General features: G+C 25.9%; 2 protein-coding genes across 6 annotated transcripts; one reads left to right on the top strand and one right to left on the bottom strand.

Annotated features, from left to right (window-relative positions):
* Positions 1 to 3,516: 3,516 nt before the first annotated feature.
* Positions 3,517 to 13,936, top strand: LOC132924380 (TBC1 domain family member 22A). Of its 3 annotated transcripts, none has more exons than XM_060988662.1 (11): positions 3,517 to 3,982; positions 4,282 to 4,418; positions 4,504 to 4,628; positions 9,840 to 9,950; positions 10,706 to 10,768; positions 10,835 to 10,974; positions 12,067 to 12,195; positions 12,268 to 12,448; positions 12,689 to 12,871; positions 12,928 to 13,151; positions 13,210 to 13,936. In XM_060988662.1, exons 2-11 carry the CDS (start codon positions 4,306 to 4,308, stop codon positions 13,342 to 13,344), a joined length of 1,404 nt encoding a protein of 467 aa, XP_060844645.1. In that variant the 5' UTR covers positions 3,517 to 3,982; positions 4,282 to 4,305; the 3' UTR covers positions 13,345 to 13,936. The 3 variants fall into 3 exon arrangements, with proteins under 3 accessions (XP_060844645.1, XP_060844644.1, XP_060844646.1); XM_060988661.1 differs by having other exon boundaries at positions 3,518 to 3,982; positions 4,316 to 4,418; XM_060988663.1 differs by lacking the exon at positions 9,840 to 9,950 and having other exon boundaries at positions 3,518 to 3,982; positions 4,316 to 4,418.
* Positions 13,933 to 18,457, bottom strand: LOC132924379 (uncharacterized). Of its 3 annotated transcripts, XR_009661316.1 has the most exons (9): positions 18,162 to 18,453; positions 17,986 to 18,078; positions 17,791 to 17,838; positions 17,482 to 17,618; positions 16,923 to 17,177; positions 15,869 to 16,100; positions 14,682 to 15,650; positions 14,453 to 14,616; positions 13,933 to 14,131 (listed from the first exon to the last, which is right to left on the bottom strand). XR_009661316.1 is itself a non-coding variant. In XM_060988660.1 (8 exons), the coding sequence occupies exons 1-7, from the start codon at positions 18,192 to 18,194 to the stop codon at positions 14,682 to 14,684; spliced, it is 1,767 nt and encodes a 588-aa protein (XP_060844643.1). In that variant the 5' UTR covers positions 18,195 to 18,457; the 3' UTR covers positions 13,933 to 14,131; positions 14,670 to 14,681. The 3 variants fall into 3 exon arrangements, 1 of the variants encoding a protein (XP_060844643.1); XM_060988660.1 differs by lacking the exon at positions 14,453 to 14,616 and having other exon boundaries at positions 14,670 to 15,650; positions 18,162 to 18,457; XR_009661317.1 differs by lacking the exons at positions 17,482 to 17,618; positions 18,162 to 18,453 and having other exon boundaries at positions 17,986 to 18,062.
* Positions 18,458 to 19,987: the final 1,530 nt, after the last annotated feature.

Below are 19,987 nucleotides of genomic sequence, written 5' to 3'. Positions count from 1 at the left end.
TAGGTTAAATTCGTATATCCGATCGACTATTAGGTACGTATTTATTATTGCCAACTAGTGCATATTATTTTCTGTTTTGATTAACGTTTGTTTTCAATGTATTTGAAATGAATATTTAATTATGTGTCTGGTGGTGATAAATGTCATTACTTTAATTGTAATAAAACTCGAAAAATGAGTAATAATGTTTTTCATTTAATCCCATCGTCTAATGTAGAAGTATATAGGAAATGGATAATTAACTCAGGTCGTCAAAGCGAATACACTCCGTCGATGGTAAACATTTATTATAAGAATATTATGTTTTATCAAACAAAATATGTCTAATACTAATAATATTTGAATAATATAATAATCGTATAAATTGTATATATATAGATGAAACATATCATGAGCGTAGATAAGGGGAGGGTTTTGGGTGTTCAAACACCCACCGAAATTATATAAAACAATTGTATTATTTAATACATACAAATAAATTATTCATAATTTTATAATATTAATATAGATTTAGACAAAAACCGCCTCCGAAAATATTTCCTACTTACGCCCATGAAACATATGTAGTTAAATCTCCTAAAGCTTGGACTTGGAGTGTATCAAAACTAGGAGTTAACGAAGGTAACACACACATTTTTTCCGAAGAAGTATGTGTTAATGTCTTAATGAGACAATTAACACAACGCCAACAAATTCACGAAGATGCACTAATAAAATGGACGAAGGTATGATTTATTTAATAATAAAATAACAAGAACATATTTTTTATTTACATATAAATAATCAATACACATATATTAGGAATTTATGTATAATTGTAGTTATAGGTATACATATTATAACATATATAAATTTTTATTATGTATCGTATTTTGTCAAAATTTGAACTTGAATGCTTATTAAAAAAAATTGTCACTGTATAGATAAAAATTAATAATAAATTCAAATTGTGATTATAATAATATTTAAGTGCTTACAGCTATAACAGGAATCCTACCACTAGAACGTTCCGATGCTGCTTTGGACATATATGTTCATATATAGTTTGATGCAATGTACCTCAACGTGTAAAAATTGTGAAACTGATGAAGCCTAATTTCTTACTGTAGACGTTTTTAAAAGATGTTTCGATTGATCCTGACAATCCTGGTGGAGAATTAGTTACGAATACAGAAAAAACAGAAGTTGATTTAAGTACTTCGTCGGGAATTTTAAACAATTCAAAAGTGTACTACGAAAAATCATCATTAGAATCGTTATCCATAGTTTAATTTGCAGGTTATATAGCAAAAAAGTGTTTGGGCATGTTTTTATGTACAGATTGTGATTTGACTAAAAACAATAATGAATACTTAAACGAACCACCTCAAATTTTAATCCTAAAAAAAACGTTCGACAACGTTGGACTGGCGCAAGGTCTCAAAATTCCATCGGATAAACTTCTAGAAATAGTTGAAATTTGTTTAATGTATTTCAAAATTTGTTTCCAAAAATCAAGACTGAAAAAAAAATTATATTTTCATTTAAGGAAAAGGCTCTATCAGTAATATACTAATATACAAAAAATATTCTGATGTCGAGAACTCTATTTGTCACAATCATTATTAGTGGTACCTATATAATTGAGTTGTTGTTTAGAGTAAAATTATACAAAGAATGTAAAGCGGAAAAAACTAATTTAAGAAAGCGAATAGTGCAGAACACCGACAAATTACGTATATTAATAGAATAAATGATAATTATTTGTTTATTATTAATTAATGTTAATTATTTATTTTAGTATTTTACAACTTGCATTCAACCGCAGTGAGTATTCTGAACATTTAAATAATTTTAAGAAATGTTTACGAATAGTATAATAATAATAATAAATGGCTATTTTACTTTCATGTTTCGAATTTAAATCTGGCGTAGTGTGACTACAGTCTACAAGTAGTTAGCTAAGTCATAGGTTTATTCTATGGTCCAGTGGCGGCGTGAATAGCTATTTTATGAGGCAGTTGCTTCATTGGAAAAAAATTTTCACGCCACTGCTATGGTTCAAAATTTTTACTTCTTAATGTATATTTTTAACTCTTAAGCCATTTTTACAATTAAAATGTTATATTTTTAGATGTTGAGTGGAACGATGAATGTAGGTACCTATTGATTTTACTAAGAATAATGATTTATATTTTATACCTGTCATCGCCTCCTTTTTGGACCACTAAAAACGATTTAATCTTCAACTCAAATATCTTTTTGGTATTAAAATGTATCTACTACCTATCTAATAATACTTTGGAGTTTGGTGCTTCTAAAGTAAAAAATTTCTTGTGTTATTCACATTATTTGAGGAAAACAAAAAAAAAAATGGAGACTTTTTACATAAAATCAGTTAGTGGCATAGGTATAATTGATTTTTTGTTGTCATTCAAAAACGAAAAAGTATAGAAACATAAAATGTTCACCAAATCTTTTTATTAGCATTTCATATACATGGTATAATATTTATTTTTGAGATATTTATAAATATTTGAAATTTACGATTTTTTTTTCTATAAATGTAAAAAAAAAAGGTGGACCTATCAGTAGGTACCTATCTGCTGTACAGTAGGCGTCGAGTGAGTTACTTTAATGGATGTGTTAAATTCCAATTCAATGACATTTATATTTGAAGACCTGAAGTTTAAATTTAGACGTTAGATATTCACGTGCAAAATAACGATTTCTGCACCTAATGAGTAATGACATTCTCAAATGTAATGCTTTCGATAAAAAGCAATTCAACCTACTAGATTAGATACATTACTTAATAGCGATATAATTATATCATAAAGTATACTTAATAATATATAGGCCGACATGGTTTTGTTAATGCGACGATTTATCGTTGGATTCAAATTTAATGCATATAAATATTACAGTAATATCGAGTTACTAGTTTAAGACGTTTAAGTACTCGACTACGAGGTAGGTACCTACACTCGTGACTCGACACTTACGCACCTACAACATGCTATTACTGCACAGCTGCAGTGTGGTCACACACTTTCCCCCTTTTGTCTTTATATGTTTGCGGGTTTCGAAAGGCTAACCAGATTAGGTAGGTACCGATAAATAGATACTCAAAGTGTAATTTATTATAGGTAGGAGGGGTACCTATGTATTAAAAACGCTCGGTAATTTTTTAGAGAAAGAAAAGTGACATAAAAATCAAAAACCGTACAGAAATATGCCTACAAACGATAGACGACAAAACGCAATAAATGCCGATCGGACCATCACTCGTCACACGTTTATCGACGAATAAAATTCAAATTTCGTCGACGAGTGATGTATACACCTCCAAGCATGACTTACAACGAATCAGACGCCCCGAGAAAGCGGAAAAATATCGTCTCGGCCGGTATATAGTCTGTATGGGCGGCGGTCGGCGGGGAATGCGACGTCACGTATGCGTGGAGGCGCAGGCCGTCGACCCGTACGCCGTACCGCGGCAGCCGGCCGGCCGAGTCGCACACGAACGATGCGACGATGCGACCTTCCCATCGCTCCGGCTGTTGTACACATCAATTTTGTGTTGATGATAGCGTGAGCGGTGTGTTCTGAGGCGAGATAAGTGACGTCACGGCGGCCGTATCACTACTCTCGGCGACCGTCGAACGACAGGGCGACAGCATTGCGGCGGCGGCTACGACGACGACGACGACGACGTAACCACCACGGCCAGTGTACCGTTACTCGCTCGCAACTCGCACAAGTCACACAGTAACCCCGTGGCCTACCATACCGCAAACGTTGCTGCCGTCCGCGTACGTTTTACCCGTCGTCGGCGCTAACAGCCTAACGGGCACGATCGCCCGCCGTTACGTGTTCGGCCTTTTCGGGAAACATCGCGTATTCTCGCGCCGCCATGAGCCCGTCACGACCAGAGAACCACCGCCGTGCCTGTCGCGTCCGTCCGTCCTGGCGCCCGTGAACCGAGCGATGTTCGATTTAGGTGAGTGTGTCTGCGCGTCCCGATGAAAACCCACGGGTCCACATTGTTTCATCTGTTCCGCTTACCGGTGGGCCGCAATGGCCACACGGGTTCGCGGGCTCTTGATCGATGACACCCTCAGCCCGCTCAATCCGGCACACTCTCGACACTCGCGGCTACCGCTTGTCGTCGACCGGTGTAGTTTGTGTGTGGAGTGCGGGTGTAACGCGCACACAAGTCCATTCAGCACTATTCACTAACACAATCAATTACCAATACATTTTATATTGACTTTTTTATTTTTTCGATATCCCCCAAAGACTGTACTTAACGTAGTAACGTTGATGCGTTTAGATATTGGCAAAATGGGCGATCATGTACAGAAATATGTCAACGACAATGACATGAACCTCAAGAATTCGTTTTGGAAAAAGAACATAAGAAATCTTCCTGGAAGGTAATATGCCTTTTTTCACTTGTTATATTTTATACCCGACTAATTATTTCAACACGCTTTATAATCAAAATAATTTGAATTGCAGAGCGAGTCCTAAGAAAGAAAGCAAATCTGTTTCTTCTTCAGCTTCGACTTCATTTGATGATTTCCAAGAAAGTGTTAGTGACGCATGGGAAATCGAAGCCGAAGATGAAATTCTACGTATATCAGGTAAAGAATCTATGATTTTCAAATTTTAATACTGTACCATCCAGGACTGATAAAAATCTAAATAATATATACTTGCCTGTACATAATAAATAAATACATTTTGAAAACGGTTAAATGGAAAACTTTTTATAGGTAATAAAATAAAGTGCATGGAAAGTTTCTTAAAAAATGGAATTGACTTCAGTTGTTGTTCCTGGCTTAAAGATATTTCCAAATAGTTTCCACTTTTGTTTTCTCCTATTATTGTTCTTGAATGTTGAAGTATATATAATTTGATTATTGATTATAATAAAATTCAGACATAATGTACTCCAAAGTAGTCTGTAGTTTGTTTTGTGTATGCTATGTATTATGAGTTCACAAACAATTTTTTTTTATATCTTAAAATGCACACCGCAAAATAATTCTACTTACTATAAATTTTTGATTTATTTAGAAATATTATAATTTTTAATTGCAGGAGAATATATAATGTAAAAATACAAAACTTATATTTATATATAATATATTATAAAATAAAAATTAAATGAAAAAAATATAACTTACTTAAATAAGTAGATGGCTATGGCTATATATAAAGTTAACGTTAAGGAAAAATTACTCTTATTAAAATTATTCTGCAGATTCAGCATAAACATCCTGTGCACATAATATATGTTGTCTAGATTATAGACATTAAATTTAATTTAATGAATGTACATATTATAATTATTATTTTTCTTGTAAATATTTTTAGTATTTGTTTTTTATTTTTTATTTTTAAACGTTGAACTCAGTTAAATTCTTTTTTATTACTATTGCCATGCAATTTTCATTTAATTTACTAGCTCTTCTTTTCTTGAATGAAAACAGTATAATTTATTGTTTCATATATAGTTTATAATAGAGGAATTTACCTATTTAATCGATTTATTTTAATTAACTTAATATACTAGAAACCTATTTCAGAACAAAATTAATAATATGTAACTTTTGTTTTGTTTATTTATTGTTTTATTAAAAAAAGATAATTTACAATCTGTATCTTGTGTACAATAAGCAAATATTATGTATATATATTAAGGAAATAGACATATTGGATAATATGAGGAGAGAGGCTGTCCAGTGACAGAATCCTCAAGATGTGGCATTGTAGTGTTAGGTATTTATTAATCAGTAAATAAAGGTCTTTTTAAATAATGGAAAGGATTATTTGAATGGCTATAAGCGGATTGGTATGGGCATGGGGCATTTTATAATGGTCAAATGAAATTTTGTTGATAGTTTCAATGTAAAAGTCATTGTGGAATGAATTGTTGAAACAAGGGGCAGAGGTTAATAAACGGAGGGTAATAGATTGAAATGCTTGAATTGTTTATTTTGTGATGGTTTAGTGCATCTTCATATCTTAAATTTCATAAGCCTAAATTCATTTTAGCACTAATTTATAAATATTTATATTATTGCTGGGGGAAAGATTTAATTTAAGATTATGATGGAGAAAGTATAGTCTACTGTTATGTTTTTAAATGTTAAATAATTTATGTTAGAAAAATAATGATACTATAAAATTAAAGAACCTCATATTTTATTAATTATTTTAAAGTTTGAATTAAATTTCTAAGTTTTTTTAAAAATAATTTGGTTATGAAACTTATAGTTTAAATTATATGTATTTTAAAATAATAATAGTATTATACAAAATGTACTTCATTTTAAATGAATTAAATCTGTAATTATCACTCCCTTTATTTTTAGTAAATTATTATAAAAACCATTCCTGTTTATTTATCTGTGTTTTAGAAATATGTTTTGAACAGTGATATTGTTTGTTATATTTAATAATTTTTATAGTATATAAAATAATATCATTGAATAATAGATATTTAGTAATTGATTATGACAAATAATTAATTATATTTTATTTTCAAACCTAAATTATAATTATTTATTAGGTATATTATGTACCGTTATGTACTATGTTAAATGTGGTTCATATAAAAATATATGAACATGAAATAGTATTTTATGAGTTGTTTTTACATTAGGTATTTATAATTTTATGTACTTTTCATGTTACTTAATTAATTAATAAATAAATAATTTTTTTCTTAACCAACTTGTTGGTATTTACTTTTCTATTAATTTTTAAAATTGGATTCATAACAAATTTATATGTGCATTTTACACGAAAAACGTAAAATAAAAAAATTTTCCTGATCCCGGATAATGAATTATTCTACAATGATAATTAAATATACTTAAAGTTATAATATTATTGGACAAATAATTGTATGCATGGCATTGTTAAAAGATATTTAATTTTGAAAACGTATGTAGCTTCATTAGTGTTAATACTAGGCAGCTAGTGTTACATTATAATTTTAAATATAACAGCACTAAAGCATTGAACAAATTAGTTTAGATTAAAAATTGTTATACATTTAGAAAGAAAATAAAAATTTTAAAGATTTATATCTAATACAATAATTCTTAGTAGAAATAATATAAAAAGTATTACCTGTAAAATGTACAGTTTAAGAATGCTCATAACTTGTTTCAAAACTAAAATATAAAAATACTTGTACTTTTAAAATTGATATAATTTATTTTAATGACAAATTAGATGATGTGTTTAAGCTTATTTATAATAACATTTTTTTTCGATAGGTACATATTATGTCTATCTATTGTCATCAAATGATTTGTAAACACGTTTTATAAATAATATTTATTTCTCATCTTATATATTATAATATTTGTACTTCTCTTCCTAAAGAAAATAAATTTAAATTTATCTTAATAGTTTAACTTTTCTTTATTAAAAATGTATAAATAAATGGTTACTCAATCTTATTCTTTAATACATTAACTGATTGACAAATATGTTTTTACAATAACAAAATATAATTTATAAAAAGTATGTGTTAGAATTTAGAACTAAAAATAAATTGATTAATTCAAAAATAATTATATAATATTATAAAACAACTAATAAAGGCATTAAAACTAACAAATAAGAATTCGGTACATAAATTATGTATATATAAACTATGGTTGAACCTTGTCATAGTAATGACAGGCAGTATACAGTAATATATAAGAGCCAATAGTATCTACTATTTATGTTTATATTTTTAACAAAAATATAATAGAATATATTAATAATAATACATTATTCATTATTATTATGAATATGGATATGGATATAACATATATGTATATTTGTATAACCAGGTATGGGAAAAATATCAAGTAATTCAAGTACAAAATTTATCAAATTTTAGGCACTGAAAATATAAAATATATTAATAACTGACAGATTTTATTTTTATTATATGAATAATAATTAGTTTTGAGATAGTCATTTCTTTTAGTAGCTGGTGTACTTATTGGTGATTAGTAAAATATATGTGCTTCTTTGTATTTTTCTGTTTTTGTAGACATCTTAAAATACATTGATGATCTCCATGTCATGTATATATTGGTTTTATAATTCTTTTCTTTAAGTTGGTTAACCAACTTATTTTGAATTAAAGGTGACAAAAAGTGGCAAAACAGTTGTTTACTTTTGGTGAAATTGAAAAAAAAAGCTTACAAAATATATTTAAAGTTTTTGAAGTTTGTTGTAAATAGTTGAAAAAATACAAACATGGATATTTTATTATTTATTTTGTATTAGATAATACAAAATATATTTTAACTAGATTTAATTGAAATACTGTGCATGACACACATGTATATAATTAACATCTGTCAAAAAAAAATAGAAATCAAAAAGTAAAAGTAACTTTTATGGCCACATTGTGCACTTTAATTTTTATGAGCCATAGTTGCAATTGAGCATCTGACTGATTGTTTGGTGGTCTAATATGGAGTAATGGGGTAAATTTAACTGCTCTTAAAACTATTTTCTATGGTAAATAACAACCATTTGATTACTATTATAATTATAATACCATTCTACTTTAAAATCAATTATAAACATTTATATATGTATATATAATAACTTCAAGCATTTAAATTAATCATTTTTTTCTCAAAATGTAGGTAATTATAAATAATTCAAAAATAAAAATGTTTTGTATATTAATTATCTAGTTAATATTTAATTGATTATTAATTATTATTATTATATTTTTTTGTTATTTATTTTTCTTTATGGTTAATTAAAGCTTAAATATAATAATTTATTTGTTAACTTAATGTACTGTTTGAATTATGACAATTCAACATGCTTAATATGAATGTAATTTAAATGTAAAATGATTTAATTTTTGAGGACCGTGATAAATTAGTTTATATTTTATATAATTTGTAATTTTCATAAATTTATAATACAATATATTATTCAATATAATAATTTTTATACTCTGTTATTATACTTAATTTTATTATTAAAGAAATATACTGGGTAATCTTCACTAATAAAATAGTAAAACGGATATTGATATTGGTCTCCAAAAAAAAATAAAAAAATGTATGATGTCCGCATTATAAGCCCTCATTATAATTTATAAATGGAATATTTATTTTATGTAAACACATTATAATTGAAAAATAATCATCAAAACATTTGTAGTAGTTATAAGAATTAATAAAAATAAATAATTAATGTTTAATAAAAACTTACTTACACAAATAAGTTAAAAGTTCATTTTTTGAAAAGTTAATATTAAAAGTATTACAAATAGATAGAATTTTTTGATTATCGCCTATTAGTTATTGGTTTCACAAATGATTTAAAAAAAAATTTAATTTATTTTTGGCAACAATAGGTAGGTACTATGTTGTTAAATTAATGATTTTAATAGATTCATTAAAAATATCAAATATTTGCAGATAGTTTTAACTTCTAATGCATTGTCTTAAATCTAATTAAATGCATGTACCCCAATCTAGGAATAATTTTCTAATATATGAATCAATACAAACAATTTTCTCAAAATGATAAGATCTATTTTATTTGTAGTTGATAGATAATTTTTTTTTTTAAATCTTTCCATGGTAATTTTATTTTTAAAAATTTTAGTTAAATGTTAATCATTTTTGCATAAAAATATACCAGACAATTAAGAATTGAGTATTTGGTACTTTAATTATTCATACAATTTTAGTTATAAATACTACTTAATGTATATTTTTTTAGCTTGCTTATTATATTTTCCAATAGTAATGTTTATTACTTCACCCTTTAGTTTTATTTTGTGTTTTCAACCCATTGAATTTCAGACGTGAAAATTTCAAAGCGTGTGGCCCATTCTGCTGCTGTCAATGTAATTAATAATCATAAGGCTTCGATTGAGGAAATTCATAAATCAAAAAACTACTCAAACTCTGATCGTAAGTCTTATTGTTCTAGGAATTTCATCTTTAATTTATTTGTAAATATGGCTTATATGTTTTATCATTTCTTATCAAATTGTGTTGTTTGTATTTACGTCAATTGTCATTGTAATTTGTCAATGTTTTTAAATTAATAACACAAAGGACTAATTCATCAATTTTTTTTTGAATAATTAATAATTTACATAATCATAGTTATTCTTAAGTATTTACCTATTACCAGTAAAATATAATGCGATGTACCACATTTATTTATTTACACAGATTGTAGTTTATAGCTATTCTACTATGCATTTAAAATGTCAAAAGTGTGGTTATAAGAACTAATAGCATAAGTATTTATTCTAAAAGTAGTATTATATTAACATAAAAATCATAATACAGAATATAGTTAAATATATATATTTCCAAATTAGATAAGAAATATTTTATATTAAGGCTTAATGGGGTTTTATGACCTGATTGGAATTTGTATATTTTTTTGAAATTATATATCAATATATGTATATTATTGTAGTTATGTAACTAGTTAATAACTAACATTACTCTTTTTAGAAAAATAATTTAGTCAACTATGGATATTAATAAATATAAAATATGTATGCCCTATATAAAAAGCCCTTTCTTTAATTTTTACCATTTATATTGTAAATTTGTTGTCAAATACATAATTTATCATTTTACATAAATTTATAAAATAGTAGTAATAATATTAATGTATTTATATTTGTTTTTTTTTTTTTTAAATCAAGGAGAATCTAGTTCACAAACTAATAAAGAATCTCGACACACAGAAAATAGAATAAATTTTTCCAGTAAGTTATAATCATAAATTACATTTAAACTATTTAATGAGAATTGTATTATTTTTATAATTTAAGATTCTGAAGTCGATGCTAACAAATTAACTAAATTCCAAGTGTTACTTGAAAGTAACTTATTACAGTTAGAAGATTTGAAGAAACTTAGCTGGTCAGGTGTGCCCGTAGAAGTACGCCCAATGACGTGGAGATTATTAGCAGTAAGCTACTTAAAATTGTCTCTTAAAAATAAATGTCTATTCAATTACTTGCATACAATACCTTTAAATATTGTCTAATACAGTGATTCTCAATATTTTTAATGCCGCAACTTAAATTTCCCCCAAAAAATCTTTTGCGACTCACATGGTTTCACTTTTTAAAAAGTAGTTATGAAAAACAAAATTTGTATTATATAAATATGTATACATTTTTATTATGTATTTAGTATTTTATAGGTTTATAATCATAATCAATATATTTTTACAAATGTACTTTTAATAATGAGGTGTATGCAAAATGTGTGCTTGTTTTCTGTTATGGTTAATAACAGCATTGACATCATAATTAAAAAAATTGTTCGCAACCACACCAAAAATTGATTGACGATCCACCAGTGAGTCACGACCCACACTTTGAGAAACACTGGTCTAATACACTTATATACATTTTCTATATTCTATCTAACGAAGAATATGCTAATTCTGCATATCCCTAATGTTATACTCTTGCATGGTAGAACTGGTCTCGATGCCAGGGATATGCAGAAGAAAATATTTTTATTTGATAATGTCACATTCACTTGCTAGATGGAATAAGTTACATATTATGTAAAATTGGTCAATTTATAAGTGATAAGATTTTTACAACCATAAAGTGATTTAAAAATATAATATTAGCGAACAAAAATTATTATGTCAGGTTTGTCATATTAGAATCTTACATGGAATTCAAAATAATTGAAATTTATTAATAGCTAACTCCAGTTCAATTGCTCACTATGAAAATATTTCCAGATTGTTTATCATTGATATTTAGTATAAAATAAGTGCATTTATCATGTAAAAAGATTATTAATATATTTTTTAATTTAAAACAATTTAGCAGAAGGATATTTGGATAATTAATATTATTAAAGCACAGAATCAATTAAATTATATATTTTATTGATTAATTAAAGTACTTATAATATTTGATAAGTTTATCTAAAGAATTGAAATTAAAAATATTATCATTGTAAAATATAAAGAAGATGCACACTTTTATATTACAAAAATGATAACTTTGATTCATGTTTTATTTTTATTTTATAGGGTTATTTGCCAACTAGCGCTGAACGTAGACAACAAGCTCTTGATCGAAAGCGTATTGACTATGCAAATCTTGTCAAACAATATTATGATACAGATAAAGATGAAGTGTATAAAGACACTTATAGACAGGTTTGTATCTAGAAAACAATTTTTTATTTTTATTTAAATTGATGTTTACGATTATGTATTTTTATTATCTAGATTCATATTGATATTCCACGTATGAGTACTCCTCTTTTCCAACAAACAACTGTGCAAGAAATGTTTGAAAGAATCTTATTCATCTGGGCGATCAGACATCCTGCGTCTGGTTATGTTCAAGGCATGAATGATTTAGTTACACCTTTTTATGTTGTCTTTTTACAGGAATATCTCCCTATAGGTACTAGTATATTAATATTATTCTTAAATTTCTTTCAAATTATACACTTATACATTCAAATTAAAAAAAATGTATTTGAAATATTTAAATACCAATGTACAATATTTTTACAAAATAATATTTTATTTTAAAGAGAATATAATTTTGTTTATATTATTATTAATTATTAACTTAAATGTTCCTATGAATGAAAATGTATATATATAAAAAAAAATAATAATTACCAACTTATATTTTAAGGTACAAATATTGAAACACTTGATGTAAGCTCAATATCAAAGAAAAATCGAGACTCTTTAGAAGCTGATTCATTTTGGTGTTTGTCAAAGTTTTTAGATGGTATTCAAGACAACTATATTTTTGCCCAGCTTGGAATTCAGTATAAAGTTAATCAGCTAAAAGAACTTATTCAAAGGATCGATGGTGAGTGATGTTTTATTTGTTTTAATGAGATAAGTTAATGTTCAATATTTATTTAGGTACATTACATGGACATTTAATGAAACATGGAATCGACTACTTACAATTTTCATTTAGATGGATGAACAATTTATTAACAAGAGAATTACCATTGAGGTGTTCAATAAGGTTATGGGATACATACCTAGCAGAGTCTGATTGTTTTGCTACTTTTCAGCTTTATGTATGTGCTGCATTTTTGTTGCATTGGCGACAAGAATTACTAGAAGAAAAAGATTTCCAGGTAATAAAATGTTAAATGATTATCTTAATCTGCGTTATTAACTAGAATGTTTTTTTAGGGTCTCATGATAATGTTACAAAATTTGCAAACTCAAAATTGGACAGACACTGATATCAGTTTATTAGTGGCTGAAGCTTTTCGATTGAAGTTTACATTTGCAGATGCTCCAAATCATTTGACTACAAAAAGGTGATAATTTTTCTGTAATATTGGTGGCTCACCTTTATATATATTATACATATACCGCAAACCGTATTTATTTTTTATTAGTTAAGATAATTATGATTTATTATTATTGATTATTCTGCCGTTTTCATTGTTTATTTTAATTTTAAATAAATTGAAATTCATAATTTATACATTTTACACTATTAAGTTTACTGTATATATTATATTGATTAATGTCTAAGTTATTTAGTTTAATTTTGTTTTATATTTGTATTGTTATTGTGCTCCCAATACAGGGTGAATTGATGTTTATTGTCATTAGTGTGAAAATTCTATATATTTATTTTTATTATTTCAATTATTTTATTAAAAGAAGAATAAATGATCATTAATTTATGATACTGACCAGGTTTTAACAATGTATATATACATACATATATATATTTATATACAATAATACAGGTGTATTGAACTTGAATGTATTGAATTATCTCATGAAGTTATGGTTCATATCTGAACATTTCTGTTAATTTAGATCTAGAAAACAACATTAAATTGTATTGTATAAAATTGAAATAAAATTATAGGCTCATTTATAATGTTAAGTCATATATAAATATTTTGTTTTTGTATCTTTATTCATAATATCACATAACATCTGATTATGATATTAATCAACTTATTTATATACACATTTTTGAAGATAAAAATCCTTATAACATACAAGTAGTCTGGAAGCACGCTAGTACATTGCAACGTCATATTATCCTTCAAACCAGCTGCAACTTCATTGGTTACTTGGCTATTTGAATCTGAAAATATGTAACATTTTGGTTAAAAATGTGTATCTCAGTGCTCAGTCTTTTATAAAAGTGTTTTTAATAGCATTTTTTTTTCATTTACTTTGTTTATATAAAATTTATTTGATAAATAATTAACTTCCAATAATGATTAATCCAGTGCTATTATTAATATGCACTATATGTAGAATTAATTAGTAATCATGAATTAATGTAAAATATTAATAGTTTTAAATAATTTTAGAAGACCTTTAAAGAGTTTCCGAGGTATACAATATAAATTGTTGAAGTGAATACTACAGGTAGTAAAACAATATAAATATATGAGAATACCTTTAATGGAATTAAAGTATTGTTTTATGTAAGCCAAGATCATTTGACATAAATGATTGATTAGTTGATTAGAACAGCAATAGAACAACATCATATCACAAAAACCGAAAACATAATTAATATTCAATAATTTGACTAGAAATTGATTATTGGAACAAAATAATCTGAAAAAAAAATGTTGATTAAATAAACAATAATTTAAGAATCAATATTTTACTTTTTTTTTTACTTAAGAATCATTTGAGTCCACAGATATATTCGAATCAGAATCATCTCCAAAACACTCTATTGCTGTATTCCGTTTACAAGCGATCATGGCAATTTCACTAGCAAAGCTTTTATCAGGCAATTGCATAGGAAAACTTTCATTAGGAGGCAAATCTATGGCTACTTTACGCACTTTATTTATGTATTGGACATGTTTCTCATTACATTCTTCGTCATCAGAAAAGTCATTTAACTGTGGATGTTTTTCTAACAACTTGCATTCTCGTTGTTTCCATTCTTCTTGTTTATCTTTAAGTGCAACTTTCAATTCTAACATTAAATTATGATTGTTAGACTTATCAAATACTATTTCATCACAAAATGTATTTTCCTTTTTTTCCGTAGGTTCTTCAGATACACCAAAAAATAATTCATCTTCACAGACTTCTTTAATTGGTTCATTGGTTTCTGTATCTATATGATCAATTACACCAATGGAATCATTAGTTAATATAGTTTTATCTGTTTGGTCATTATTTGTTTTTAGAATATAAATTTGTAAAGAAGAAATAAGTTCATTAAAAACATTGCCTTCTTTTACTAAAACATTCAATGTATTATTTATATCATCAGCACTGTATGCTGAAGAGTTTTCAATTGAGTCTTCCATGAACCTTACATGCACCATCATGTTTTGCAAGAAATGTCGAACACTATATATTTTCAACTTCAGATCAGAATTTCTGTTATTATCTTGAACTGGTTGTTTACTATGTTCTATAGTATTATTATTTTTGAACATTGAATAGATATTATACTCGTCATATAAAATATTATATGAGTTTGAATACACTTTTTCAATTTCACCAATAGTTTCAATTAGACGATTCAAGTGAAAAGAACTGTAAGGAGTCCATAATGCTGGGCATAAACACAATGCTGACTGTTTCAAGAATTCTGATTGTAATAGAAAGTAAGTATACTTGGATTTCTAAAATATAGATATAACAAATAATTATGTTTGAATGAAGTATGTTTTTTTATAAATATATTAATATTTAAAACAGAATAATAGAAGTTAAACCATAATTTATACTATAATAACTATTCTAACATTAATTCCATTTTTGGATAAGTCTTAACTTTTTTGTGTTCTACACAAAATATACTTAAAACATAAAAATATTTACTATTTCAAGCTATACTTACATTTATATTTTCAAAAGAAGTGTTGTTTAAATCAATTTTGCAGTCTGTGCGATATAAATAAACAATGTTGGAAACAGAATCTTTTAGAGGGAAAAATGTGTGAACTTCAGACACATTATTTACAAGATTGTTGATCAACTCTTGTAACACAGTTATAAGTAAAGATTTAAATTCTGGCATCAACAAGTAATTGAAGGCATTAGGATTTTTACCAGCATATGTGTCATAATAACTAAAATAAAAAAAATAAAACAAATTATTTGACCACAAAAAATGTGTTGTGTTTTTGGGTATCTAAAATACCAAAAGTTATAACAGAAAAATCCAAAACAAATATACAACGAATAATTTAAACAGGGAAAATATATTCCAGGGATAATATGTGTGTACAAATTCTTCGGAAATAGTTCATAGGGAATATTTAAGTGTAGATAGGTATAAATAATAATAAAATTTTAATTTTAATTTAATTTATGTTATTTTTATAAAACAATTGTAGTATATAGGTATATAATAAACCTTGATATTTTAGAGAATACATTGGTATATATTTAGAATTTTAGTAGCACATTTGCAATTTTTTAAGAACAAATGACTAATGACAATAAATTTGCAAATACTAAAAATGTTTGATTTTACAAATGCTAAACTTGCAACACTCCAATTAGGCCACTAGTATTATTATTTTTAACTGTTTTTTACATTTTATCTTAACGTTTCCAGTGTTAAGGTTTAACAAATAATAATACTACTATAAGTAACATCAGTTTATTTGGTTTAGTGTTGCTTGTGATGCATTATAGTTAGACAGTTTAACTTGTATTAAAATAGAGTATAATTAATTTTTATAATAATTTTATTGTAATATATTTTTAACTGAATAATCTAGATAAATATTTTTATTTTGTAACCACATTTGTAGGTTGTGTATTAAAAAATGGTAAATAAATATAAATAGTTTGATAAATAGTTTTTCTAAATTAAATAATTGTTATATAATACCTTTAATTCGAGTTATAATAATACGTTTAATTAAAATAAACGCAATTATTACCTTTTATGAAGATTGTTACATTCTTGAAGAAAATGAGTAGACTTTTGTATCAGCAGAGATAATTTTTCCATAGATTGAATGGTTTTCATTATAGTATTTTTTATTGTTCTATTTTGTTTCAAGTTATATATTACATCCATGAACACACATCCAAACCAAAAAATTAATAAACCAACTGTTGTCCATACATCCCAGTATTTTGAAAAAAACATATTCATAATACCACAGAATATGCATAAAACAAGAAGAGTTAAACTGAAAATTGTAAATCGTAGACATTATTTTTTTGACTATTTACATAAAACATTAAATGTAGTGTAAAACTGGATAAATGATTAAAAATTCTACTAAAAACATTATTCTTAAAGTTATATTAGGTTTGATATAATTGTTACTATCATAATAAACATAATAAATTAATGGTAAAATTGAGTGAGTATAATCAAACTAAAAATGCTATGATTTACTATATTATATTTATATTAATATTAAATGTTAAAAATTCAATAATTAAAGACTTAAGTTAATAACTCATTTAGATTTACTCTAATATTTTTACCTTTTTTGTTTTGTAAGAAATAGAGGATATTTAAAGTGTTCTGATGGAATAAATTCCTTAATAAATAAAGTATCTTCTTTGAAAATAAGTTGACTCTCTATGATTATCTTGATTAATGTTACACACAATTCAAAATCCTAAAATGAATTAAATTTTTATTTTAGTAAATTTATAGTAAAATAAAAGAATAGGATTAAAGAAATTTTTTCAGAAGTATTTAATTTATTGCTTCTTAGTTTTGACAATTTTAGATTTCTACCATATTTTAAAAATTATTTAAGTATGATGAGTCATTCATCGATGACATACCTTGTGATTTTGGGTCAATCTCATTTTTTTCTTTGAACATTTTTGTGCCTATTAAAAAAAAAAAAAAATCTGATAAGATAATTAAGAATTACCTAGTCAAAGGAAATAATATGTTTACAGGTAAATAAAATAATTTATAAGACATAGACGTCCAGTATATAATGTATTTTAATATCATTGGAATTGCAGACTTACTTCAATCGCACAAAACTTTTCAACATGTTTTTGTTCAGAAACTTCAAATTCAGAGTATCCGACAGCAGTTAAGTACTTTTGCAATTCTGTGCCCTAAAATATTGATCAAAGCGTAGTCTACAGTTTAGTTATTTTATGTTAAATAATTTGCGATATTTTGTTATTCCAGTACTTACGCCTATGACAACATCTTCATCATCGATTTCCATTTTGGCTTGGATATATGAATTTAATTCTTAAGCGTAAATACCAGTGAAGCATTTGAATTATGTATTTTTATTATAACTTATTACTCAAATCGAATACTGAAATAGTGAAATGCGGTGTTATCAGGTTGATATCAATACAATCAGTCACAAAGCATGTTTTATGGAGGTAACGAAAGCAAACGGTTTGTTGAATGTTTACTAACACGACATAATGTTTTGAACTTTTGAAGTTTGTTTTTCGTCAAAACAATTAGAAAAGAAATTTGTATCATTAATATTTTTATTTTTGAATGCATTATCAAGGGTATAAGAAATTAACTCTGAAAAAGTTGGTAAGTGAATAATAAGTGATAGAAACAGACCTTTTTGTTAACAGTTTTTTAATATAATCAGGGGCGAAATGTGATTAAAAATAGTCACAGGAACTTAAATTTAGAGTGGCCACATCTGTTGTAGGTATGTAAACGAAAAAAGTATATTTAAAAATACCTATTAAAAACCATCTTTTTTACGTATTCCGTGTTTTTATTAAGTAAAAATTATAATATTGAACTTAATGACAAATGCACCTATCTGTGGAAATTTAGCTAATTTATTATAAATACCTACCTTTTTTAGAATCGAAGCGGAGCGATGAATGTATTGATTTTACAATTATTAATGTATTTTTTTCCGTCGATCATCACCTTTTGGGTCAGTAAAAATCTTTCGATTTTCAATTTAAGGGGAGAGAGGGTCAAAAATAATAAATTCTCATTACTTTTTTTATAATCGAAAAAAAAGAATAAAGGAATAACGGAAAAATGATTTTCGGCAAAATCCATTTTTTTTGTTGTTGTGTTAATTGAAAACGAATAACCATTGATACTTGATGTTTTCACCCAAATGTTTATATTATCATTTTCTATTTACGACGATAAAATTTACAAAATATTTTTACTCTTTTTGAGCTAATTATTGCTATGAGAATTTTTTAATTTTAATTTAATACAAAGCTCCTCATAAGTTGTTAATTTTTCAATTAAAAAATATCAAAAATTTACTGTCACAATATTTTTTATAAGAGTTTAAAGTTAGAATATTGATTGACAAAAATTTGTAAAAATTTAAAAAAATAAATAATATGTCGTAGTTTTGTTTGTTGTAAAAATTTTGTTTTTATTCCTAAGATTTGAAGATTGAATACAAAATTCTTTATGTTTTTCTACCTATAAAAAAATTTCACCGGGAAGCAAAACTAATTTTATGAGCATTAATTTATCTTATAATTATTACTCGTATTTTTCTTCAAAAATTTTTTGATATTTTGTTGTATTTCAAATTTTTTTAACTTGCTTTGAGCTATCCATTTATAGGCATGACAAATAAATATTGAATACATTTATCTATTTTTCTAGACATTTTAAGTTCAAATTTGGACGAAGTTTTAAACGATAAATAACTTGTTAATCATTTTGTTATAAATTAAAAACAATATTTGTCGGAACTTAAGACACATTCTTCACATTCATTATTTTTTCAATTAAAGTTTTGAAATTTAAAACACCCATCCACCTAACTAAGAATTAAATCTTTAATTTAATTTCGATAGGTACCATATATATGCGAAATATGTGGAAGTGTGTAATCAAATATTATTTTTTATTTATGTCTTTATTGACTTACGTTCGACGTATTATTTTAATTGGTACACACTAAATGAACGAACATAAATCAGTAGGTCGGGGGACACTGACTATATAAGGGGGCCCTGGAGAGGACTCCGATAGACGTGATTTACCAAAGTTAGCGCA

The sequence above is a fragment of the Rhopalosiphum padi genome, chromosome 3 (assembly GCF_020882245.1).
Source record: "Rhopalosiphum padi isolate XX-2018 chromosome 3, ASM2088224v1, whole genome shotgun sequence".
In the NCBI taxonomy this organism is placed as follows: domain Eukaryota; kingdom Metazoa; phylum Arthropoda; class Insecta; order Hemiptera; family Aphididae; genus Rhopalosiphum; species Rhopalosiphum padi.
Note: the sequence above shows the minus strand (reverse complement) of the source record. Positions and strands in the feature narration are given on the sequence as shown.

What these genes read in the sequence shown, in the direction of transcription:
- LOC132924379 (XM_060988660.1), bottom strand. Translation starts at nt 18,194, where the DNA reads ATGGAAATCGATGATGAAGATGTTGTCATAGGC. An exon ending in ATGAAGATGTTGTCATAGGC is followed by an intron (nt 18,079 to 18,161) that starts GTAAGTACTGGA and finishes TCAATATTTTAG; the next exon opens with GGCACAGAATTGCAAAAGTA. An exon ending in AAAAGTTTTGTGCGATTGAA is followed by an intron (nt 17,839 to 17,985) that starts GTAAGTCTGCAA and finishes TTTTTTTAATAG; the next exon opens with GCACAAAAATGTTCAAAGAA.
- LOC132924380 (XM_060988661.1), top strand. An exon ending in AAATAGAATAAATTTTTCCA is followed by an intron (nt 10,769 to 10,834) that starts GTAAGTTATAAT and finishes TTATAATTTAAG; the next exon opens with ATTCTGAAGTCGATGCTAAC. An exon ending in ATAAAGACACTTATAGACAG is followed by an intron (nt 12,196 to 12,267) that starts GTTTGTATCTAG and finishes TTTATTATCTAG; the next exon opens with ATTCATATTGATATTCCACG.